This window comes from Syngnathoides biaculeatus, chromosome 19, assembly GCF_019802595.1.
Source record: "Syngnathoides biaculeatus isolate LvHL_M chromosome 19, ASM1980259v1, whole genome shotgun sequence".
Classification (NCBI taxonomy): Eukaryota; Metazoa; Chordata; class Actinopteri; order Syngnathiformes; family Syngnathidae; genus Syngnathoides; species Syngnathoides biaculeatus.
The window spans coordinates 7,676,804-7,703,712 of NC_084658.1; the positions used below are offsets into that span (position 1 = coordinate 7,676,804).

At 39.0% G+C, this 26,909-nt stretch overlaps 1 protein-coding gene across 5 annotated transcripts; it reads right to left on the minus strand.

Annotated features, from left to right (window-relative positions):
* On the minus strand, positions 1-25,876 carry rnpc3 (RNA-binding region (RNP1, RRM) containing 3). Of its 5 annotated transcripts, XR_009792812.1 has the most exons (17): positions 25,755-25,876; positions 24,304-24,460; positions 24,103-24,150; positions 23,902-24,011; positions 23,707-23,799; positions 22,396-22,507; positions 21,738-21,806; positions 21,440-21,582; positions 20,777-20,902; positions 20,003-20,133; positions 16,777-16,956; positions 16,600-16,694; positions 16,361-16,419; positions 15,011-15,143; positions 14,021-14,098; positions 10,711-10,835; positions 1-18 (listed from the first exon to the last, which is right to left on the minus strand). XR_009792812.1 is itself a non-coding variant. In XM_061805858.1 (16 exons), exons 2-15 carry the CDS (start codon positions 24,454-24,456, stop codon positions 14,033-14,035), a joined length of 1,518 nt encoding a protein of 505 aa, XP_061661842.1. In that variant the 5' UTR covers positions 24,457-24,460; positions 25,755-25,876; the 3' UTR covers positions 12,899-12,918; positions 14,021-14,032. The 5 variants fall into 5 exon arrangements, 4 of the variants coding, with proteins under 4 accessions (XP_061661842.1, XP_061661843.1, XP_061661841.1 ...); XM_061805858.1 differs by lacking the exons at positions 1-18; positions 10,711-10,835 and adding an exon at positions 12,899-12,918; XM_061805859.1 differs by lacking the exons at positions 1-18; positions 10,711-10,835 and adding an exon at positions 12,926-13,184 and having other exon boundaries at positions 23,707-23,796.
* Positions 25,877-26,909: the final 1,033 nt, after the last annotated feature.

Here is a 26,909-nt window from a genome sequence, read left to right on the forward strand (position 1 = left end):
AGGCGAAGATCATGCGTCCTACAGCAAGACAAAGACCCAAAGGACACATCAAAAAGCACACAGGAATCATTGAAAAAGAGGGGAAAAAAGACGATTTAAAAAGTGCGAGCAATGAGTGTGAATAAAAAAACAAAATCCTTTAGTGGAGCTGAAATCTGCCATCGGAGAAATACCTTGAACAAAATGTAAAGGAACAGTAGGAGAAAATACCACCTGAGAAATGCAAAAAAGCTAATAGATAGAGAGATGAAATGTTTGGAGGCTCTCATTCATCCTAAAGGGTGTGCCAATATTGCTGCACATGTTTTATTTACTAAATTACTTTGGAGCGCTAATCAAAAGATCCTGATTTCTGAAGATGTTATACGGGTTGTGCGAAAAATGAAGGGGTGGTAATAATGGTGAGCATGACTCTAGAAGGTGAAATGGCATAGATGGGCTACTGGAAATTAGCATATAAGTTCCCATAAAATTTCAAACTTTCTGGACGAGAGTTGGGAAAAACCCTGAACCGGTTCCCAGCCACTGACAGAGGACAAACTGTACAGACTAACTACCACTCACACCTCCAGAAAATTTAGAACAGGGGTGACAAAGCCTGTGGGCCGGAACCAGCCAGTTTAATCCCTTTTGCCCATCACTCAAGTTTTAGTTAATTTATACATATATACTACAGTAAGTCACATGACCTGACATGGACATAGCTGAGAGAGAGAAAAAATATTGGCACACCGTGGCACCTCTCCAATTAATATGCAGAGAGGGAGTGAGACTTTGTGTGAAGTAACGTTCATGCGCAGTTAAAGATTAGTTTGTTACATCAATTGGGACATGGGTTTAGTAAATCCTGGATAAAAATGGTTAGGTTGCGTCAGACAAACAAATCATGCGAGTGCACTGTGGTTAACAAACCCCCAACCCTAATACAGCAAGGAAAAAGGTGGAAGTCACTTATTTGGTGAGATGAAAACAATAAGATACTCTAATTGGATGTGTGCTAATAGTTGGAGACGGGTTTGCTAATTGTTTCTCCAGACCAATTCTAACCTCATGTAAATTATTTTTTGGTGTTTTCATGTTTTTTATTGCAAGCTACTAAGTGACAATTAAATGGGTAGCAATTTCTATTTTGTACTTACAGTGGGATATATGTCATTAATACACAGCAAACACATTTATATTGTTTTAATTTTTTGGATGACTGGTTAGCCCATCTGGTCCACAGTTCTGACAACCTGGGAACAAAACCCGACCCTGCCTGTGCGGAGCGTGCCTGTTCTTCTCATGCTTGCCTGGGTTTCCTCCGGGCACTCCAATTTCCTCCCAGATCGCCAAAACATGCACGGCAGGTTGATTGAAGACTTTAAATTGCCTGTAGGTGGGAATGTGAGTCCGAATGATGGCTGGTTTATATTTTCCTTGCGATTGGGTAGGGACCAGTTCAGGGTGCAGCCCCACTCTGCTCAGGGCCCTGGAACAGTTGTCCAATTTTACCTCCCTGTTCGATACCCCTCAGACCTAAGGATAATACCCATCCATCCATCCATCCCCAACACCGCTTATCCTTTTCAAGGTCATGGCCTAAGGATAATATTATAGGATAATCTTATAAGACATAAGATTGTCTGGCAGTTGACAACATTTGTCAGGAAGGGGCAAAGTCGAGGGGGAAAAAAAACCTGGTAGTCTTTGTGCGTACAGAGGCATGCATGGTCTATGAAAATCTTCCATAGTTTTCGATCCTAAAATTTCAACACATCTATATATGTATTTTTGCTGTTAAATGCACACGCCTTCGATACATTGAGACTCAACATCTCCTGACATAAATGTAACATTTTCAACAGCCAGGTCAGCACTAGTGGACAGCGATCACAGCCAGGACACGCTAACAATTTAACTCTTCCCCTCTAGTGAGTGCCAACACAAGTTTGCTGATGTCCAGACTTCTTTTTTTTTTTCCTCTGTCTCTACTGCTCATTGTTAATCATTTGCATAATCCCTGTGACACTGATTAATAACTCCAAGGAGATTTGCATATCTATGCCTGAAAGGACCGACGTTGACAGTGCATACAGTCCAGCAAAACAAACAGTCCAGTACAGTTTTTATCGCCACATAATAGAGCAGGGAAAAGGAATGCAGATGGACTTTTCTTGGGCTAAAATCGCCAAGCATTCAGCTCATTGCTTACAGTGCACTTTTTGATTTCTCTTCTTTCTGAGTGTTAGGCCTATAATGAACACAGGAAGTATACGGAAATAGACTACCAGCATTTCCTTGTACCAACTACTGTATTGTTAAAAGTATTACTTGGAACCTTGTTGCAACTGACACTATCACAGAGTGCTTCTTCAACAATATGTTGATTAATGTGGTTACAATGTGCAGAACCATACCACATGATGACAAGCCAAAAGAAACACACACACACACACACGGAGATACTTTTGAATATGAATCCCATGTGATTATGCATGTATTTAAATGAAGGTTATGATGAGTGCATATTGTGTTTACTGTATACACTACTTCACTTTGTCATGGTAGTACATTGTTTGAAAGAATTGTAGAAAAATAAATAGCGGACAACACATTTAAAGGCATGTACTTGCTGCAACAGTGACTCCCAGTGGAGGCAAATATGATTTAATTATTTACACCATTTCCGGTTCAATTTCATTCCGTGCATCAACAAGTGATATTCAAATCAAATACAGCACTTAATCTTTCACCAAAAGCGATAAATAATATATTTTCAATTAATATAGAGGTAAGAAGTTAAATATTGGTTTAAAGCTAGTAAAAACAGGTCAACCAAATGTCTATTTATGGTGTTTAATATAATATTTCATAACATATACCTTATAGATTAAAATTTATGAATCCTATTGATGTCTCTATGTCAAACCTAATCCAAATCTCCTGAAACTTGGGATTATATTATTGTTATTATGGAAATTGAGCAATTATGATGTATTATAAAAACAATATTCACTTTGATTATGTTGGTTTTCGGGTGTTTAGTATCTCATTGATGAGAAACGGGAAACTCAGTGAAAAGTCTAATAAATGCACAGTGAAATAATTGCCTTGTCCATAATTATAAACAGACATCTTCGACTTTTACCACCAAACTTGTAAGCATTAATTGTTCTCTGTTGTGCGGGCTTTAGGCATTTATGTTGGGTGACACACACACACACACACGCACACACACACGTCCATATACACACGACCAGACTTTCATACACATGCAAATCCTCGCCGCCCCTGGGAGACCAAAGGCTGTAAATGACAATCTTGCAATGAGGTAATGACATTTCCCCTTGCATAATGTAGCAAAAGTCATCTTCCCCCTGCCCCAACAACAACAGAGATATCAGGACGGCGCCGGTGACAAGCTCTGTTCTCGTCGCCAGGTGAAGCTTTCCCTGCAGCTCAGGACCAAACCAGGCTAACAACTAAATAATTGAGCGGGAGCAATATGTTGAGGAATGGAGGGGTGGAGACTGAGTTTGCGAAGAGGGGGCGCACCAGGGGGATGTATATTCTCCCGAATGATTTCTGCACTGTCCTCTGCACAGAGGACCTGAAACTACCTCCAACCCCAAGCATACACACCCTCTAATCTATCAATTGCCATATTTTGGACTACAGTACTGCTAAAGTGGTTGTCTTGTCAATCGTCTGTTAGGTAGCAGGAGAATACAAAACTACCAAATGGCACTGAATCCATTTTTGTTTTCAAGCAAAACTACAGCTTAGTTGTTACCTCTGCCAGGAAAGTGAAATGGCCATTGGATATGGGTTTGCAAAATTACACATTAAAATGGCTTTAATGATTGACCGTGATGGAGCATTTTGAAGGATGAATTCAGTCTACAATTTGATGTGAATTTGGATTGTTAATTTTTGGCAGAGGTCAGCGCGCTATCATGTTAGTTGCCTTTGGTTTTGTTTTGTTTTTTTCTGCCACCAAGTTTGCAAGGCTCTATGTTACCATGACAGCAAATCCAGATTCAAGCATTTCCAGCTTGTCTTACTGAATGTGAATGTGATTCTCCATAGTGAAGGTTGCCAACAATCCATGTAGAGAAAGAGGGGGAAGGCAGTGGAAGAAGGTGGTGGTATTAGGTGTGGTCTGACCTTGGCGACAGCGATGGATAGGTTTAGTTAGAGAGAGAGAGAGAGAGAGAGAGAGAGAGAGAGAGAGAGAGAGGATTTTAACAAGAGTGACAGTAAAGTTTCTTTCAGCTTGTCCCTTTCGGGGTCGCCACAGCGTGTCATCTCAGATGAACGCACATATGTTTGGCACAATTTTTACGCCGGATGCCCTTCCTGACGCAACCCTTCTCAGGGAGTGGAGGCCTCAGTGGGATACGAACCCACAACCCCTGGTTTATCAAACCAGTGCTCTAACCACTGAGCTACAGGGCCTCTAACAAGAGTGACAGTGTTCAGTCCATATTGAAACAGCCCAGTACTAATATCATATTGAAAAATGTTCCCTTTCAAAGACAATAATTCTCCATTGTAATGATACTGGCAGAGATGTTTTGGTTTTTCATGAATGTGTCATTGTGATTATTGTTCACAATGTTGAAGAATTATATTAGGTCATATTGATGGATGTTTAATCTATAGATTATGATTCTCAAAGTGTGATACGAGTACTACAAATGGTAAAAGCTTTCAGTGTTATTCTAAAGATCATGTCAGTACATTGCCCAAGTATACTTCTACTTGTATTTCATTTTTAAGGATATTTGCATTTAATCTTTAAGAACACTAATTGAGGTAGGTTTTTATTCAAAATTTTCAATGAATTTTACTGCCTGTATTTCAGTGGGGTGGCACGGTGATTTAGCTGGTAAAGCGTTGGCCTCACGGTTCTGGGGACCCGGGTTTGATCCCGGCCCCGTCTGTGTGGAGTTTGCATGTTCTCCCTGTGCCTGCGTGCGTTTTCTCCAGGCACTCCGGTTTCCTCCCATATCCCAAAACATGCAACATTAATTGGACACTCTAAATTGCCCCTAGGTGTGATTGTGAGTGCGGTTGTTTGTCTCGATGTGCCCTACGATTGGCTGGCAACTAGTTCAGGGTGTACCCCACCTCCTAGCCGTTGACAGCTAAGATAGGCTCCACCACTCCCAGTGACCCTCGTGAGGATAAGCGGCAAAGAAAATGGATGGATATTCCAATGGTTTTATTTTTTTATATTAAGTGCAGTGTTAATGTTCAACTGTGCAAAATGTTGTTCCATTGACTAACAATAATTGCATTTGCTACTATACTTTAATGATGGTCATGTCGGTGGTACTAGGAAGGCTATGTCTTTTTTTGGGGGGGGGGTATACCTTGCAGTAAAAAGTTTTAAAAAGTCATTTAGTGCAATTCTACACGACAGCGCACACCTCCCTAGTCACAGTTCGTTTCTTCGGTGTTTATCTTGTGGCAGCTTGGTCCCAAGTAACTACGTTGAAGTAAATTGAGGCATTTAATTTAGCAAAGGCAGTGTTTTTGTTAGGGGGGTTGTCAGTTATTTCAATATTCATTTCCTATGATGCACTAAAGTGATATTAACATGGCAACGATAAAGCTCACATGCATTTTGAGTAAAATGGAAAATTACAGCCACCTTACCAGGATATGTCTGCACCTTTGTGTAACAAAAGTGCCCCGTTATTTTATTTCTTTATTTTTTTTAAAGATCATCCTTCCAAATGTGCAATATTTCCTTAACAATATCCATCAAAGGAGGAGACCTCAAGGGGCATCAAAGACGTGTCACAGTAAGCTGGGGTGTCAAAGACATGTCATTGCCGTGTGGTTGAAAGTATGAAAAATACCCTCTCTGGGGATGAAGGTGGTGAAGAAAGAGGTTTTTTTTATGTGTTGGCCTTGACTCACTGTAGCCTGTTGCATCAACCCTTGTCAATCCTCTAGACAATAAGTCTCCATCCACACAGCAGACAGTTGTCACCTTCAAGGTTGATGGCTATATTTTTCAACTTGACAAACCGCGGCAGGGGGAGATCAAAATCTCTGCCTCCACAAGCGAATGCCGACGGCTTCGTTTTACTCGCGCAGAAAGTTATATGCCAGTTGGTTATTTGATGAATTGTTAGTAGGGGAGGATCATGCTAAAATTTATTTGGGACAACAATGGGCTCAGATTCAATGTAATTCCGAAGTGACAAAAAATAAATACAGTATTAATCTACAGTTCTTTTTCACCATTTTAGCCATCCAATTTTTATGCCGCTTATCTTCATTGGGGTCATGTGTTAACTAAAGCCTGTTCCACCTGACAAAAGGCAGGGTAATCCCTGGAGTGGTTACCCACCAATTGCAAGGCACCTATATAGACAAACCACCACTCGTTCAAATTCGCACCCGAGGACAATTTAGAGTCATCAATGAACCTACCAAGCGTGCAGTGTGGGAGGAAAGCAAAATCCCATACAAGTATGTGGAGAACATGCAAATCCATTCAAAGCAATTGAAATGTGAGTCAGATGTAACAACCACTCTTCCGGCATGCCGCCTTCACTGTTTCATTCAGTATAAAATTGAGCGCCCACATCTGTGAATGAATACAGGTCGCTAACGCTGCTGACTAAATAAATGAAGATACCATGTTAAAAGTACATTGGTAAGATGTATAGGTGAGTTTTAGCCAAAGCTCAAAATTAGCAGTGCACCAGCCAGGTGCCTGTTGAATGATAATATTAATACAGCACAGAGGCTCACTCAGCAAATTCGCTTTCTGAACCCTCACTGATGATTATTCTTCATATAAGGATTAATATCAAATTCAAGTCACGGGTACGATTGAGTCTTCTGTTATTAACCTTCCTAAAAAAGCTTTCTTGGAGCATTTCAATTCAATGATTACTTTTGTCCTGGCAGGTGATTGCAAATTGTACTGGAATGTTTACTCATCTAATTGATTTCCTTGTTCATACGTAGCATAGTAGACTGCTCTCTCTTCTACACGTGCCGCAAATCTTATTAAAGGAGGAAGTTGATAGATGATGATGATGCTCCCAAACAGTTTTAAGGTTAACGTTATGTTGCCTCCTATATTTAAAATACAGAATTAGCTTTTGTGCACTGTATTGTCTGTGCTTTCATCCTGGATCGGGCTGTGCCAAGGTGGAATTTTAAAATTACACACCATCTCATCCTGCACTTTCTACTTTGGCTTCAGACCAGACCGTTTCCACTCGCAAAAGAGAAAATCTCGTCCCGTTTTACCACTTGTTCTTCCATTATTCACTTACTCCGACAGTCATTGCATCTTAAAACAACAGCATTTCTTTTTTCAACTTCCTCCATTAATATCGACAGTAAACAAAAGCAGCATGTCTAGCTCATCTTTGCTCTATGTTGCCCAGACTGTGTAGCTAACTAAAGCAGCAGTGGGGGACGCTGTCATTATAAAACACATTGATGGCTTCCGTAAGTACTGTAACATTTGTAATTATGAGTGTACGTCTCTAAGAGCGGGTGTGTGTGTAAGTTAAAGTCAGAATTTTTTACAGTACGTATGTGAATTGTGACAGTGGATGTAACAACCAGTCATCCCTCACTCGAATCACATTGCAAAGTGCCACAAACTGAATAGCTGTATGTTATACTTTCTATTTCTATTGGGCTTTATTATTTTTTTGCGCACAACGCAGAATATCTGCAAAGAGACTGCATCAGCGGTGCACAATTACGCACGTGAGCATTTTAGAGGGAACATTGGCTGAGGTCTTTTTTTTTTTTTTGGTCACTTTCTTCAAGGATCGACCAAGACTGCCTTGCGATGGTCAGTCGATCGCGATCGACGCATTGAGCACCCCTGCTTTAGTAAATCAGGCTCTACGTATTCAGGGCCAAAATTCACTAAACAAGCTGAAAGGATGGTAAAAATCAAAGATATTGCAATTTATCCCAGTTTAAGTCAGGACGGTGTAAAATACAACCAGCCAATAGCAATGAATGCTGATAATGTAGTAGTACATTGAGATGTTGCTGTTCAGGACAGGACTTTTTTTTCTTCTTCCAGCTTGCGCTGTCTGGCCCCTTGTTGTCATGATTACAGCCGTGACAAAAAGCTGCACATGCTGCAGAGAAAGCACTTTAGCATTATGGAACATTTTACACTTTGTTTCATAATTGTATACCTTGTCACCGCAAGCCCCCAACAGCCCAAGACAGCGTGCAAATTGTAACACCCACACTGACTGCTGAGTCGGGTCCCACTTGGGTGCTAGCTAATGATACTAGCTCACGGTAGATGGATAGCTGGGCTGCGCCTCACTTTAGAGACGAAGGCCAGCTTGGCCATTTTTAAAGCACAACAGCGTCGCTGTAACGCTGTTTGGCATGCTGCTCGGAGTCTGTGCGTTAGTCACACAGAATCACCCGGGGAATACTTTCTACCACCACTGATCACTGGCCTGCACCCCCTGGCCCTGAGAAATCAACAGCCAGGATTTATAGATTTGTCGTAGATTGGCTGTCCCACATTTGTACCCCCATAAATACTTTTACAGCTTTGCTAATGCCACTGTGGGGAATAAACAAGGTTACTGTGGATGTGGGTGAGGAGGAGATTCTTTGCAGGCACCTCAGACAAGTCACAAAACAGAAGCAGCAAATTGCATGGGAATGAAAAGCTCATCTCAGTGCCAGTGCAGTTCTACAGGAAAATGCTCCAAAAAATCTCTGAAAATATTTTCAGATTTTCCTCAAAATAGCCCAAGAACAACAAATAAATTTAGTTTGGATTAAAAAAAACATGCAGATTATGTGATTAAAAAAACCCTCCTCCTTAAATAAACAAAATAACTGAAGTCTTAATTCTTCTCAAAGATATTTAGGATACAGTTTTGAAGCGCATTGCTTTGCTTCAGCTTTAAATGCTACTCATTCGGACAACTTCATAAAACTTGTAAGCTTCGAGCCAATGAAATATGCATGGTGAAGCCATCGCTCTCTTCATAATGAATAACCGTACCTTAGAATCGACACTTTTGCTCTCCAAGTGACTTTGACTCAAAGGACTGACGCTTGCGATGAGATGAAACATTGTGTGTCTTCTGCTGTTTGCATGCAATCACGAACAAAAGTCGCTACAAGTCAAGTGCCTGCTTGCATTGGTCCTGAAAGTTTTTGCAATTCAGTCAGAGAACCTACTCTAACCTGTACAGGAGGGATGGGATTTTTCTGATCCATACTGTAAACCACATGAACAGATTTTAAAAAAGGTCACAGAAATGGTACTTACCTGAAAACTGTTTTAAATTCAGAAAATTATGCATGCAAACATTCTACCGGTAATAGGCACACTGTTTCTTCAACTCCTCATTTGTTGTATTTATTCATTTGGAAATCATTTAAGCATTCAACAAAGAAATGCAAGCAAGGCAAGGAACAGGAGAATGGGTCGGAAAAACAATGTATCACAACAAGGTCAAAGGAAAGATGTGCATTTTGATTTCACAATTATTAACGTTAAAATGGAACAAACCAATATGTCACTTCTGAAAAATAACTGTATAATATTTATGGAGGTTAAAAAAAGCATCTGCGTATGTTTTGGCTGCAGGGACAAACGGCAATAAAGGTCAAGGCACTACATGGTTTTCATTTGGATTAAAGAGGTGTTCAGAAACCCTGCCACTAGTTTTTCAAACTGACTGGTATGGTCACTTAGACATTGCACACTGTTGTTGATCAGAATTACCCCACTATTGAACACTTGCTGGTCCTGTGTACATTTTAAACACACTGAATGTTTAAAGTAGGGCTTTCCAACCTATAGCCTGTGGGGGTCATTTGCGGCCCTCCCTTCATCGTTTAATGGCCCACAGCATACGCTAAAAATAACATTTGACACGGCCCGTAGTGCTGTTTAAAAAAATACAACGGCACCTAACAGTTGGTGTTGTGTAGAGCTTGGATTCGCAAAGACTCAAACAGTGTGACTAAAATATTTACAATAGAAACTAGCAATTTGTTGCCTGCTGTTGTGACCGACAAAATTCCCTTTCATAGCCACAGAGCTTCTGAAATTGGTCCTGACCCATAAAAACATTCTACCGAAATAAAGTTAACCACTAAACTGAGCATTCAAAATGAGTTCACCAACATGAGATTTAAGAGATTTTTTTTGTGGTAAATATCACTGGCAGTGTGTCTTTGTTTGAAATAAGGTTCACAGGTAAAAAAAGGTATTGGATCACTCATTATATCACAAGAGTGGCCGTAATGTGGTATTACAATAGGGATACCCTATAAGTATAAAATGTTAATACATTGAGTACGTGTTAAGTCAATGTTACAGTATCTATGGCTACTACATTTCTGTTGATCGTTATTGAAGATAGATTAATATGATCAAAATATTGAAGGCCGCAGCCACCCTAGACTTTGAAGTTGCAATCAAGGCCTTAAATTGAATGATTTAAAAAAAAAAAAAAAAGTATTGGTAACCGAAAAGAAAACTATAAGGTAACATTATGGTTTCCACAAGATGTGGTGCTGTTGCTGCGACTAAGATACAATAATAACTCCTGTTAAATGGAAGACAAACACCTTAAATATTCCAACGATAAGCACACATGCAACTACATTATCAAAAAGACAGAGCATACATCTTCATTTGAGTCTACTTACAAAAGGTTAGCGTTCATCTTGCTCAAATCTTACCTGATAAATGCCTTAGTAACTCAATATTTCCACGGTGGGGGTGCACATTTGTCATCGTTGGGATGGCGTGCAGCGTCGGCCACAGATGGGACCCCCCCACCTCTCCCTCATGCAGGAGATATGGGCTGCGGGTCAGACCAGATGAGCGCATGTGATGGATGACCCTGTTGCCTTGGATCTTAACCACAGAAATATAATGTGCACACATTTTGGTACACTCGGAAAAGTTGCAGCGGAAAAGCTCTTTTACAATGAAAAATGTAGAATAATAAAGGCGACGAGTGCACCATTTCAAATTAATTGATTATGTTTGAATTAGTGGCTTGGTCTGTAATATGACATAAAATCCGCAAAAAAATATGCATATTACCTCCCTAAGTAATAGCAAATATTCACAAATGTTCTTATTTTGATTAAGCATACAGTTAATCAACTGCTTTCACAGAAAACTGAAACTGTTGAGAGGCTAAAATTCTGAGGATTTGGACAATTGTAATTATTTTATTCGGGACATCGTGGTTTATCCATTATCTTGGGCTTATTTTCATGGTATTTCTTGCCTGAGGTCTTCTGGGTTCTAAAAATACCTTTCTCTCATCTTTTACTGACTGTAATGTATTATTAATAAATACAGTCTCGTCCAAAGATATTAGAAGGGCAAAGTCAATTCCTTTGTTTTTGTTGTATACTGGAGACATTTGGATTTTAGATCAAAAGATGGACATGAGACAAATGTTCATAATTACAGCTTTCATTTCATGGCATTTACATTTAGATGTACCTTTTGTTTGAAGCCACTCAGAGTAATTGCACAACCACTTGGCATAACCAAAACTACAATTTGGCATGCCTGGAAAAAGAAAAACTACTGGTCTACTGAACATCGGGCACTGAATATGTTGACCAAGCGTATCAACAGCAATTAATGACAGTCATTGTGAGAGGTGTGATAAAACAAAATTTTTTAATTCTATCATCTAGATATAAATACCATGAAATAGACTCTTTTCTTCTCAATCATCTTTTGATCTGAAACAAAATAGTCATGCCATTCCAATACTTTCGGACTTTTCAGTGCTGAAGAAATGAAAAATAATTCTGAAAGCAACTCTTGTGTCGGAATTTATTCATATATTACAATTATTTAATGATGTGTGTGGTGGGTTAAGTACAATGACTTTGTAGCTTCCCCAAGAAAGGATATTCTAGTTGCAATCATGCACTCTAAAAAACCTGTGTTTTATATTACTTTCATTTAGCTTTTGACATCGCATAAAAACAATTCCCAGAATCCAATTTACGCAAGATCACCTTTTAAGCTTTTCGAGCAAGTGACAGGAATCAGAAAATACATATTTAGACAGAACATTGACCGGGCTTTATCATATGCACATTACTTGGAGGAGATGAACACTAACGAAAACTATCTTTATAATTGCCATCTGACAAAAACTTGGAGAGCCTAAACCCAACAGTCAGTAGTGTAGGTTGTTTTAAAAGAAATCCCAACCAATCAATTTCAATATTTAAGTACTTAAACAATGACAATGCAACATTAAAATTGAATGAAGCCTGTCTAAAAAGTGTTTGCCACCTTTCGAATGGGTCTGTTTGTCTGGCATTTCTCGTTTAATAATGGTTGGAGAGGACAGAAATCAGAAGTGCCCTCGTGACATCCAAATACTTTCAGAGGTTAACAGCATCGGCAGTGCCAAACCATCTTATATCAAAGACGGTATCTCAAACTTTAATTCCTCATTGACTGACGTACACCTACTACACTTCGCCTTCACAGAGTGGGGGGAAAAAAAAAAAAAAATTGATTTCCAAATCCTCTGATATGACAGCTGCTGAGGGGGAAAGTTAATTCTCTTCGGTTTACTGTCTGTAATAACGCAGGTGGGGCGAGGCGGCATTGTAAAGGTAAGCTAAAACAGCCGCAGCAATTTCCCCCACTCCACTTGGTTTATTTTGCAGACATTTTTCTCCCTTCTTTCTTCAGTCCCATTTTTTTTTTTAAGTTGCAGCTGCCAACAACCGACCATTTCCATTTTATTCTTTCCCAGTCTGTGCTTCCACGTTCCACCATGTTAGGGGTTCCGGTGTGATGTGTTTGTGTACACTGAACAGACACAACCTCATCTCAGTAAAAAAAAAATAATAATTTTTATTAAATAAAGGATGAAGCCAATCTCTGATGATCATCACCTGAAATTCAGCCAGACGAGGTAGAAAAATTTGTCAAAACATTTCAACAACATTTACGCAACAAGACAAAATAACTGAATGCAGACAGAAAACAATGGCACTCCGTCCTTGTAAATCGAGAACAATTTCCTTAAAAGGTCAATGCTACATGTTCCGTTGGTGCCACAAATAAAAATCCCCTCTTTTTCTTTTGATTTCTCTCCAAAGGATATGGTCAAATAAGGATACAAATGGTTCTGCTGGCCCACAAATTCAAGCCTTGGCATCTTGAATGAATAAAGTATGAACACAAATTGAAAAGAAAGCATTACAATGTGAACTCAATTTAGAAAAACATAAATCAATATTGTATTTCCTTCTACCGGTATTTACTTTTACAGGGTGTTCTTCGTTTACGACTAAGTTCAGTTCCTACATCAGTGAGTGTTCTACACTAACCCAGCAGTGAAGTCATAATTACAGTAAATAGTCTTAAAACATTTTCAGGCCATAAATCTAAACCAGGACAATAGAAAATAGTTAGTACAGTGTTAACGGAGCATGCGTTGTTGTGGTGCGTGACAATATATCATTACTACACTGCAGTAAGTTCATCACATGATGTTGGTAACCTCAAAACATTATACTGTATATCAGTACCGTTGTAAACGGAGGGCCACATGTAATTATATTAAAAAGTGTACATTCTATAAATTTCTCCACACAAATAATACTTTATCATATTTCAATTATAGATTGCTTTGTAATATGCAGTTGTTGTTAACTTCAATGTAAAGCTGTCGTAAAGCCTTCGCTTACTAAACACTGTCGGCGGAACAGGTTAGTATCAGTTATTTATATTCATATTGTGGCCGCTTAGTGATGTCATCTGTTTTTGTTTTTCCTGACTTGGAAGGTCTCAAGTTCAGGTGGCATGCTTGTTTGTTCAAGGAAATGACACACATGGCGTTAATTGTGACATCAGCAAACAACAGCAAAAGCCTGCTATTGGAGGAACTACAGTCAAAGTAAACCGGTTGATTTTGTTTTGGCCATTTTAACAAATTCTTCATTTTCATGAATTTAACAAGAAATATATAATTATATTTAAATCAATACTCACCTCTAAATGGTATCATTTCCTCGTTCTCTTCTTGGCCTCATTATTGTCTTGTTTTGGCCTGGCTGATCGAGCAAATTGCTGCGATTATCAGTCAAGGGCATTTCGCATTGAATAGAAAGGTCAATGTTTACACTCGCATTGAAAAGCATTTTTGTCGTCTAGGCCAATACCTTAAATATTTTCTTTCTGCAGTAATGAATTTTACAGTTCTAACCAGTGTCCAAACTAGGGCCTGGGTGTCATTCATTTCAGAACTCTGCAGCAAAGAAGAGAAAGTTGTAGTGAACTCCCATCTCTCGCTTATTTTTCCCACCAACCACACCTTTCTAAAATGGTAACACAATTTCATTTCATAACACCCTGATGAATCATGATAATTTAGTAACAATGACAAGAATTGAGATTATTTGCTCTACTTGCCTGTTTACCGATAGTTGTTTAGTACTGATTGCTGTTGTTTTGGTTCTGTATATGGAGATGTGATTCTACTGCTACTCAGCATAGATACAGATCTACAGTATTGTAGTGGGATGAAGAACAATTGGCCACCCAAAAATCCCAAAACGTTCTTGATTTTTTTTAACGCCATCACCAGGCTGTTTTCTTTTGTAACGTATATATCTAATATAATTTATATAGAACAATAGAGAATAATTGTTTTATGAAACTTTCCTACACTGGTGGATTGGTAAATTGTCTGAGAGTGTGAATGTTTGTCTGTCTATTTGTGCCCTGTGATTGGCTAACGACCAATTCAGGGTTTACTTTGCCTCTTGCCCGAAGTGAGCTGAGACTCACGACCCCACTGGGCATAAGCTATTCAGAAAATGGATGAAGGGAATACCGGCTCTTTGAGAGTCGAATTAAATACAATTGCAGTTTTTTACTTTGACCACCAATTATGTATACTAGGTGACACGCTAGCCACATTATGTACAAATGACATGATAATATTAGCTGCTACAACAGAGCAGGTAACAAAAAGGATACAACCACGAGGGGTTTGTCGAAGAGAATGTAGCCGTTAGTTTCCCGCAGGGCTTTCTCAGCAGCCTGCTCACTGGAAAGTCCTACAAAGGCCTGGCCTTTCATCCGGCCCTCTTTCATTAAAACCACGTCAAACCTGGCGAAGAAATGGGAAGCAGGGGACCATCGTTAGCGCTCATGGTTGCTGGACATGTTTGGAGGAAAAAATGCATTTTGTTCCTCAACCACACACAAAAAAAAGCACACATTAGCGAGCCAATTGAGGCCTGGGAAATATAGGAGATGTTGGGTCTCTAACTACAGCTATTTTATGGCACTCCAGTAAGGCCTGGAAATACAGACGCAGGAAATGGAAAAGCTTTACATTTTCTTCTATTAAAAAACAGCCTGCTGTATCAATAACGACACTCACGAGAGCCCTCAGCCTCAGATTTGATACTTTCGATTGCAAACAGAATGACGCTATCAAGCCAGCAGGTGGCAATTGATAGAGCAAATTTAATCCTCTCTTGTTTTACAAAATTGCTAAACTACGTCACATATTGAATTCTTTACACTAACAATCCTGATGTGGAATTGCATTGCATGGGTGGAGCTAATAGGGTCCCCCATCATGTTGCTAAGTAAGTAAACCAAGAAATGTAACTCTAAACGTTAAATCATCTTTTTAAAGCAAACATTTGATATAAATCTAGTCTAGGATGTGATTACATTGTGCGGGGGCATGTGCAGCTGCTTTTTAAATATATTTTAGAAACTTTACATGACATTTCCATGAATAAAAAGTGCGGCAACAACAACAACAAAAAATAAATTCAACATTTTGGTGTGGACAAATTTGCATTTTGTCACACAAAAACATCACAATTGTGCTCCATTCAAGTTTGACCTTACATTTTTTATATTAATATTGCGCAGACTTAATGGCAAAAATCCCTGTGAATCTGAAGCAAAGCAGACCACGTAATGCAATACATCCCCGGACCAGAATTACGGATTATAAGAGTGAACACAACCTTTGAGTGTGGTGCTCAACCCAACAAAAGCTCAGTCTGGAGTCCTTGGTGAAATATTAATATAAAGTACTGCTGATGCGCAAACATTAAAAAAAAAAAAAACATCCCCCCTGATCTGTGTGTCAGGTTGGATTTTTTTTTTAATAACGTAGCACAGTGAGCATGCATTACTAGAATCTCGAGAGAGAAAGTGACAGATTGCTAGAGTCGAAAATAGCTGACGAATAGGAGATGGTGTAAATAAAAGAGCGTTACAGGACTTATTTCTTTGGCTGCCATTTTACAAAATATCTCTGTAAAACGAATTTGTCTCTGACAGGAAAAAAAGGACACTTACATGTTTCTTTCAGTTTCTGATGAGGGATCAATATATCTCCCATATATGTACTTTAGATCCTGGAAGATAAATGATGAACAGAAATACAATAAAAAAAGACTTTGGGTGGTCTGATGATGCAGCAGAGCTAATTCTGGGCTTGTTTTATTTGACATTCAACAACGCAGCAATCTGATGACTTCGGCAAGAAACAAGGAACAGGACAATCAAAAGTGGGTCAAGTACCAAAAACAACCTACTTTCTCTTCCACTTGTTTTGCGATATTCTTCACATACAGTCTGCAGGTCGGCTCACCTGGCTCATAATTCTTAAATACGGACATCCTTTTAATCTCTGTTTTAAAGGAGGAAACGGTGAGGTTCAGTTCATATTTTAGTGTGCGTGTTCTTATGTTTGTTTCGTCATCCGTGTTTACCATCTCTTGAGAGACGTCCTTTCTCGAGCTCTTTTCTTGATATGACATCGGAGGGGAGATCCTGCTCTTCGTCACTGTGCTCCTCACATTGCTGGAACGGCTGGATGCTGGGGTAGATCTTCCCAAATCCTTCCGCAGCCTCCATTTTGTTGTTGAGGTTAACCTCTCGGTGATCCATTTCTGAAGAAGAGAGAGGAATTTTTGAAGGAACCAAAAAATTATTCTTCCTAAAATATGATTAACTTGACACTAAACACCAGCAACTGGATATGAATTCAAATTAGATTAGGTTTACATTTTTGTTAGCACTTCCCACAATGAAATAGATGTCCCCTCTGTGAATACAAATAGAAATGCAAAAGTAGAAAACTGGTACTTCTGTAGATGTTGTACCAAGAGTTGACGGCAGGTAGCCAGAAATGTGAATGAGCAGAAGGCAACGCGAGTTAGGATGACGGGCTCTGAATGTTATCTGGTCAGCTTAGTCGAGAACCACCGATTCAACAATTGGCCGCTTCAGTGAGACCCAACGACCGAGCCACGACAAAGCGTGTCTTGAGAAATCAGCAGGTGTGCTGAGGGAAATTTTCCAATTTCACTTAAATGATCGATAAAATATTTTTCTTCACTACAAATAAAGTGACAGGAAGAACATTAATGCTCTTCCACTTTCATTCTAGTAATGTATACTTAATTTGGCATACATTTTTCATAGTCTGTCATGAGATTTTTATGTAATGTAGATGTGCTAAAGGTTGGGAAACACCACTAGCTGTTGCACTGACATTCTGCGTCTACTTATCCGTCAAACACTCATGTTTGTTGTACCTTTTTAACACTAATTCCTCCTTTTAAAAAAAATAAACAGGCTTATCTGCAATACATCTTACGCTATCTTCATTTGCCATTAAAGGTAAAGAAAGTAGGTCAGTGTTTGAAAGTACAGAATCACAATGATTGATTTATTTTCAGTTGTATGGTTGTTGACAATGATATTTAAACAATTTGACCACTAGGGTTTGGGTGAGCCAGTCTTAGGAGGTCAGTGGAGGTCAAGACACACACACACACACACACACACACACACACCACACACACACACACACACACAACGTGCGTCCATTCTGTCCACTACACTTGTATGATTTGTGACTACACACTCTTGACTCTTGTTTGCTGCATACCGCTTGTTACAATTTTTTGCAACTTTGACTGTGAGCAATACTTTTTGCAGAGGGTAAACATAAAAAGGAAGAAAAGGAAAACTGGCGTTAAAATTACATGACAGTGACACTTGCCAAGGTGAAGTTGCACATTTTTGAGTTTGCTTCTGTCAGGCAACTGAGAAAGGCACATCAATTGGCAGTCAATACTCATTGAGCTATGCTTTTGTTTTTCCATGTGAAATTCACATTTTGTTTTTGGGGTTTGTACAGTATTTAAATAAAAATAAACTCCCATTTTATTTTTCCAACTATCCAATTAATAATGCAAAGGATTTTGTGCGTTTATGTAACTGCAGAGATTAATACCTCCAACAAGGTTAGGAACAACCAGTTAAAAGCTTTCATGTTTATAACAGTTGTAGTCTGCAAACAAATGTATTCAATTTTTTGTGATTTCAAATAGGAAACATACCAGTGCCTGATTATACATTATGAACTACCACAGAATCTATCCCCAATGTTAATTTTACCATTTTCACTGGAATGAACATGCTTAGGGTTAAAAAGAGAAGCACACACAAGCACTTGCTGTGTGCCATGGATTTGAAATCAGAAAACCTGCACAAGTTATTTACACATTAAGTGTGAGTGCACTACAGCGACGGCTTTTTTGATACTTCCGCTTATCGGTCCCCCGTTCACCCTTCCATTTAAATAGCTTGTTTATCGGACAAAACAAGACTAATCCAAAAAGCTACCCGGCATCATTTTATCTTCCCTCTTCGCCTCAAGGAAATCTTCCGTGCTTGACTTTGAGATCGGTTTTACTTCTCTGGACTTTCCTGGAGAGTCAAGTTGTCGCAAGAGATAAGTTGACAAAATAAATATATAAGGAAAATAGGGGAAGTACGCCCCCCCTCACACACACACACACAACCATGCTCCACAAACATTTCCTCACACTGATAATGGCAACACCTTTTCAGTGCATGGTGGCTGTTCCTTTGATATAGAGTATTGCTGTTCTGACTTCACCCACTGATAGCGCAAGCACAAAATCACCCCTTGGTCCAATCTGGCATCATGAAATATCTTACACATTATCTTAACCTGATGGCAAATGTCTTTAAAAAAAATTATATATATATATATATATATATATATATATATATATATATATATATATGTGTGAATCTAATTAAATCGTCATTTTCTAAATGAAAAACATTCACTGACCACAAAATTTAACCACGCTCATATTCATTTTAAAAGTTGACGTCAGAGAGGAATTCGTTCAAACATGATAGTGGTTACATTGGTTTTGTGATCTGTTACGCATATACTGTACATGTATAAGGTTATCAATTGCCTAATCAGTACTAAAACCATGTTAATAAACAAAATAAAATAAAATAAATGAAAACTGCAAATAAAACATTAGCAGGAGCAGATTGGAAAATTGATGGATTGATGGAGGGACGTTGGACAAGGCAGAAGTTGCATACAGCTCTCATTAATTGGATAGTATACTAGTTAATACAGTTGTACCTCTATTTACGAAAATAATCTGTTCCAGAGGTCGTTTTGTTACGTGAATTTTTCATAAGTAGAAGCGCATTTTTCATGTAAATAGCCTAATCCATTCCAAGCCCCCCGACTCCGCCGCCAAAAATAAGCATGACAATCCTCGTAGCCAATGGGATGCCAGGAAGATGCTACGGCGAATGGGAGAGCTACTGAATTTTCCTTCGTAACTAGAGACAACATTTTTCTGAATTTTTCGTAACTAGGGACATTTGTCAGTAGAGGGTATCACTGTAGTTTGAAATGGAAACATTTTTCAGGATTTAGTCTATTAATCTTTTTTTTACCCAATACTGTATCAGAGTTTTCTGGCACACAAACAAATCATTACTGCAATGTAAGTTTTTCGGTCAGTTGAGGGTATTTGAGTATACAGGCTGTTTAACATTAAAATCAAATCCTGATAGTCACTTTGTAATTGACGATGAAAGTGATTATCCAAGGTCTGGACAGTGAAGTACAAGTCTTACTCATACCTTTATCACACGCCGTCCTACTTCCTTCCACCCTGGCTGCCATCTCTGGCACTGAAATGTGGAATTCTATTTTCTTGGGTCCGGCGGGGTTGGGCTGCTCAAACACATCTGATGGCTGCATCACCGGAGCGCTGAAGACAGCAAAGACAATCGCCACTTCCCTGAGTAGACGCCTTTTAAAAAAGAACTCTCAATAAAACCTGGCTCCTGTGTGGCATTAGGGCTCTGGATTTTCTGGTCAACAGTTCCCAGTCTACCCACATGCAGCCAGGAGACACTGGACATACATAAAGTTTCTAACAGAGTTTGTAGTGCGTCGTTAAGGGAGTGTGTGCATGGGCAGTAGATTCCTAAACAAGCACCAGGTTGTATTTGTGACATAAAAATACAACCTTAGGGGTCTTTTTTTAAGCAAATTGGGATTCATTGGCCTCACAGTTCTGAGGACCAGGGTTCAAATCCCGACCCCGCTTGTGTGGAGTTTGCATGTTCTCCCTGTGTATGCGTGGGTTTCCTCCCACATCCCAAAAACATGCAACATTAATTGGACACTCTAAATTGCCCCTGAGTGTGATTGTGAGTGTGACTTTTGTCTGTCTCTATGTGCCCTGCGATTGGCCGGCAACCAGTTCAGGGTGTAACCCACCTCCTGCCCAATGATTGCTGGGATAGGCTCCAGCACTCTCACGACCCTTGTGAGGATAAGCGGCTCAGGAAATGGATGGATGATTCTGAATTGATGCACGCGGATGTGCTCGAGTGGTTCTGTTTTACCTCTGGGAGTCCAGTTTGGGCACGTGGAGGAGATCCTTGATCTTGGGTTTTTTCCTTTTTGAACATGTTTTTGGTCTCAGGGGTCTCTTGCATGCTTGGTTGACCAGTCCCATCAGACGAACAATCCTGAAGCAAAGTCAGCATTGGGAACGAGACAGTAGACAGTATCAGTATCTTATTACATATCTATATTTTGCTTGAAATAAAGAAGTGTGAAGTATATGCAACACATACGAATGGTATGTTGAATAAACTGTCATTTTGAGGGAGGAATATTATATGTTGAAAAGAAAAGTGTGAAAGCGTACTTGTAAGTGCTCCGTACATATTACTGCCAACTACCATTGGTCACGGTTATAAAGGAATTGGCATTACAGACGTGTGCACTGACTGCTGATTCTGCTCTTGTATGAGTTGACAACTGATTAAGCAGCTGTACCTGATATTGTGACACCAAGGAAACACACAAGACAAGTTTGTCTTTAAAATGATACTGTCCATAGGATTCAGATGATCAAAACTACAAACTAAATGAGCCTATGGAGACCTTTTTCATAACCTGTTTCCAAAACATTTTAACGTCCACATAATGTGACGTCCTGCGCACACCGTGTTTTTCAAGGACAATCAAGTTGTCTCAAATGGGAGTGCTTGAATTCTAACCTCTCCTTTTCTTCGTCATCTCCACTCTCATACTCAGATTCTTCATCAGCTGACATCTCCATCTCCTCAGCTGGTGTCGGGGGGAGATCAGGAGGCAAGGGGGGAGGCATGGGGATGGGTGGGGCAGCTGGGAGGTGCTCAAACTGCAACAGATAATTTTGTTTAAACTGACTTGGCTTATACTTAACTGTTTTTTTCTGAAATTTTCCCCTCAAGGATTTCAGTATGACATAACTAATAGCTTGTTTAACGACAAAGAATCTACGCAGGCTCCAAAGGCCTGACAAATCAAGCATACCACGGGGGGTCTGGGAGTGACTGGTCCAAACGGACATGGTAAATTCATCTTGTTCATCAGATGCAGAACCTGTTAAAATGTTGAAGACAAAAACATTCCAAAAGTGAAGAGTTGTGGTTTGGTTTATGGAATACCTGCAAATATAGAAACGCATAGTGCCATCAAACAGAATGGACAGCTTTTGTATTTTTCAATTCCATAATGCATGGATCAAGGAGAAATTGAGGTGAGAAGTGTGAGAGAGGTGAGGAGGGGGTGCTGCAGCTGCAACACAATAGCGCCACCAAGACAAAAAAACGACAAACAGCAGCAAAATCCAGGAGGCTCAGCTCCTCGGGAAATGTTAAACCCATAACTCATGCTTCCCACTTATGGTTTATTATTAACATGCGCGCATTGGAATTTAAAAAGGTAAATGTTTGCTGGATGATCTTTAAAGGAGGTTGGATGCAGTTCAAAGACCTCATATTTTCAATTTATAATAGGTCGTCTCCCAAGGCTAAATATGCAGGCATTTTTTTTTACAAATTGCCACTTTTAGCATCACTTTAAAACTATCTGCATAATGCAGTATAAGGAAAAATGAACATCTGCATATCAAAGATTTACAGGGTGAGAAAAAAAATATTGCATTAAATAAAGGAAACAATGTACTTACTTGAACATAAAACTTGGGCACACACAAGATGGCATGTGTTATATTTGTCAGCACACTGTTAGAAGGGGGTGGGTACAAATACTTCAGAGTGGGATTTGGGTGATATTTCAGCCTGTAATTGACAAAGAGGTCGAAATATTTGATGAACACAAATCAAAATTTTATTATTGTAAAACACTGGTTGTAATTATAGTAACAATAGTAATAATCAATATCAGCTCTCTATCCACATAACAACAAAAAAAACAATTATATTGTGATCAAACAGTATTATATATTGTATGCATATAAATAGTGCATACATTGTAAGGGTCAGAATAAGATAGCAAGAAATTAATTCCTATAGCCTATAATGTAATATTACTAAATTATGGCTTCTTTATTATTATCGCATGGGCAGTGACCGCGCAGACATTTCACGTTATCTTACCATTAAAATAGCGTACTAACAAGTTGTTTTTTTTTCTTACGTGTGTGTGTGTGTGTGTGTGTGTGTGTGTGTGTGTGTGTGTGTGTGTGTGTGTGTGACAGCTTCAAGTGCTTATTTCAACCTGACGTTTGTTTCTTGATTAAAGAATTGCTATTTGTCGAATTGGACACAACCATTCATAAAAAATAAATAACAGTGTTATAAAGATGCCCTTTTGCAACACTCTTCAAGGCAGTCTATCATACTTTTTTAGTAAAGGGAGACTTCTTCTTCCAGACCGTAGAGTTAACCCATGCTTCCTGCACTGAAATCAGGCGAATGCACTACTTCATTGTTTTTTGTTTTTCAATTTACTCAATTAATTAATGGGAAAATCTTTAAAATACTTGATTCCCAAACTATTCACTAGCTCCGTCCCTCCAATGTACCGCAGAGCCATATCCACGTCACCATAAATTATGAAGTAAGTGACATGCTTACTTGAAATACTTTTCGTGGAAAATTATAGCATGTTCTATTAACCCTGTGTTCTAAGTGTGCCTAGTTCAAATAGAACCACAGGTTGTGTCACTAATTAACTCAAATATCGTCAATAAAGCTACCAGATATTCCTGAAGAAACAAAATCATCTGAATGTTCCCAAATTGTTTGAAGGCACAGTAGTATACTTTAAGAAAGTCATGAATATTTGCCTAAAAAAAAAAAAAAAAAAATTCTCATTATTCTGGCACTTAGCAAATAAAACTAATTTGGGTAATACTAATTGACTTCAACAGGAACCGTTTAGTCTGATTTTATGTCAGAGAGAGAATAAAATGTGCATCAGTCTTTTAATATATAGTATGAAAACATCTAGTTTCAATTATGTGTTCAAGACTCACCCAAGAGTTGGAGCAATGCCAGTGTCGATGGGGGAGACAGTGGGATGCTTAGTTTCTGGTTTGTTCTGTGCTCCCTTGTCCAACTTTTTACTGCTGGGAACAACACACAAAATTGTTCGGATGTCTGATTTGATTTCACTGGTATTGTTACAGAAATGTGTGCATCAACAATTGAAGATTAATACAGTCATTTACCTATCTGACACTGGTGGATCCTTTAATTCTATGATGTTATCTTGGCCTTTTGCAAACTCCACAATAAGTGTTCGATTAAGGACCTCCAGCTGATGAAGCCGGGTAAGAGCCTGTATAATTAACATGAAAAAAAAACAATTGTCAGTGACTGAGTGAAATTGTAGTGCATGGTCTGAGCGTCATTATTTCGTACAGACTCACCCTTTGTGCTGCTTTTTCACTGCAAAAAGTGGCAAATGCAGTGTGTTTCTGTGGAAAGAAAAGATCAACTTAGAATGGACAAATCCATTTTTGTAAAAGAAAAACCCAAATAACCACTTTTCTTAACTTTAACTGTGCATCTTTAATGAATCTTGAGTTTGAAATAATCAGTTGAATTGAACCGAATTTAATTCAACCCACCATACGGCCAAAGTTTGAGAAAACCCTGACAGATTGGGCTCCAAAATACTTGAGCAGGTCCTCCTTCTCATCTTCACTGAGCTCGGCTGGTAAATGGCGGACCAACAACGTCTTGCTTCCACGCTTCTCGGTTGAGTCCTCAGGCAAGTCCATTTCTCTGAAGATCAGTGTGGCAATTAGCAGCTTTACCAACCATTAGAATACTGATTGTCACGCAATCACATTTATCCATTACTAGCCCTAAATGTAGTTTAGACAGCAACCAGCACTGGAGCCAAAAAGCCTGCAGTGGTAATGTATGATTTTTTTTTCCTTTGGAAAGTCATGCAGCTAGGAACTAAGGGTTAATGTGGTAGAAAAATGTATCATGTACAACCCATTTTGCAAATAGTTCAGGGTGTACCACACCTCTCGCCAGCAATGAGCTGGGATGGCATATAGCATAGCATATACACAACCCTAGTAAGGACAAGTGCTGTAGACATTGGAAAGATGGGTGGTGGACTGATTTCAGTTGCCTCTGTGAATTGTGAAAGAGCACCACTTAGTTGTTTAGATTTCAAGATGAATGCCATTTAGAATACCTGGAAGCATTAAAGTGTGAAAGCACACAAAGAAGACTCATGTTTGTATTGTGTGTACCCTTATTTTAACTGTCTTCGTCTATTTGATTTTGTCTATGTGTGGTATGATTATTGCTTTGATATATTTGAACGGCCACGGTGGCTCAGCTGCTAAAGTGTTGTCCTCACAGTTCTGAGGTCCCGGGAGCAATCCCGGACCCGCCTGTGTGGAGTTTGCATGTTCTCCCCGTGCCTGCATGGGTTTTCTCCAGGCACTCCGGTTTCCTCTCACATCCCAAAGACATACAACATTAAGTGGACACTCTAAATTGTCCCTAGGTGCGATTGTGAGTGTGGCTGTTTGTCTCTGTGTGCCTTGCGATTGGGTGGCAACCAGTTCAGGGTGTACCCTGCCTCCTGCCCGTTGACAGCTGGGAATGACTCCACACTGCCCGCGACAATTGTGAGGCTAAGCGGCAAAAGAAAATGGATGGATGGATATATTTGAATGTGGGGACGTAAAAAAGATGCGTTTGGGTAGTCTACGGGGCCAGATATCATTGATACTAATGTAGTTAACGTTGTACCCGTTATCTGACCGCTTTGCGAATATAATAAACTAAGCAGGCTCTTTTGTCTTAAAATGTTTGTGTCATGTACTATCAGGATTAGCGCAAGCATTTTTCCCCCCACATCAGTAATGTTCAATATTATGTTCATTCACAGTCACGCTACCAAAACTGCGTTCTGCCAATCATGGAAACCAGACATACAGTTGTGAATTACTTTGACTTTTTTACCAATGTATTGCCATTACCTCCACATTCCGTTACACGTGGGTGGTTTTATAAACATCAAACCCGAACGTAAACGTTATCATAAGCTCACCTTAATCGGTTGTTATGCTAGCTCCCAGCAACCTAACTCATGCCGATATGAAATCAACTTCCGCCCTGCTCTTCTTCGGACAGAAAACATGTGATCCAGTAACAGTGAGTGCACGCTATTGCCCCCTTTGTACAAGAAGGGAATATCCTGGTCAGTTGTTACTTGCTTTAATTAATTTACAGATATGTATTAAGCCGTTTGAGGATTTTTTAAATTCCTTTATCTACATCTTAAGGTACATGTGTAAGTATGCTATTTGTCCCCACTAGTAAGACAGCTCACCGCATGAGGACAACGACAGTGTGTCGTCTTTCCGTAGATTCGTTGCAGTTTACTAATGGAAGGCTTTATTCAGACGTCACTAGCGCCGTCTATTGCTCGTGTTAAGATGTTATAACACGGCATAATTTCAAATACATTTTGTGTAAAAAATACAAATAAATGTAAGATGTTATTTCAAAAATGTTTGTTGAAACCCTATACAATAACAATTAATGACATTCTATTTCATTTAACCCATATGAGTTTAGCGAGTGAAATGTGTTTTCCTTCTCTGTCTGCCAATATCTTGACGCATTTGTGGACTTTCAGGGACATTCAAAATATGTTAGCGAAAGATTAAATATGTGAATGTTGTACATATTTGTCATTGAAAATGTATTAATAGTGTTGCTTGTTCTCATTAAAAGAACATCATTCTTTGATTTTAATTTCCATCTCATGTCGTTTTTTTTTTTTTTTTTTTGCTGATGATATCTGCAACACAAACTAGAAATCTGACATAGTATTACATTTACATAAAGATTACACCATTCATGTAACTGGAAAAAGACCAATTAACCCAGAGTCTTTTTGGCCACACATATTGAAATTAAAAATTACATTTTGACAAGATTGCTTTCCATTGATGAAAGACATTTACAAAGTTCTGCTCTGCCTTCCTCACTCTAATGCCGATAGTGAGAGAGTTTTTGGCCATGTGACGAAAATACATACAGAGTATAGGAAGACAATGGAAACTGATACTCTGACATTTTTGTTGCAAATTAAACTAAATTGTGACAGTATCTGTACAGAGTAAAACCATCTTTAGAACAGATGAAGTCTGCGAAATCCTGCACTGCTACTTCTAATAAGCAACACTAAATTGACTGC

Coding starts and splice junctions, on each gene's coding strand:
- rnpc3 (XM_061805858.1), bottom strand. CDS start 24,456: ATGGACTTGCCTGAGGACTCAACCGAGAAGCGTGGAAGCAAGACGTTG. Junction 21,807..22,395: donor TGCCCAAGTTTTATGTTCAA/GTAAGTACATTG, acceptor ACATTTTAACAG/GTTCTGCATCTGATGAACAA. Junction 16,695..16,776: donor AGGACGTCTCTCAAGAGATG/GTAAACACGGAT, acceptor CCTTTAAAACAG/AGATTAAAAGGATGTCCGTA.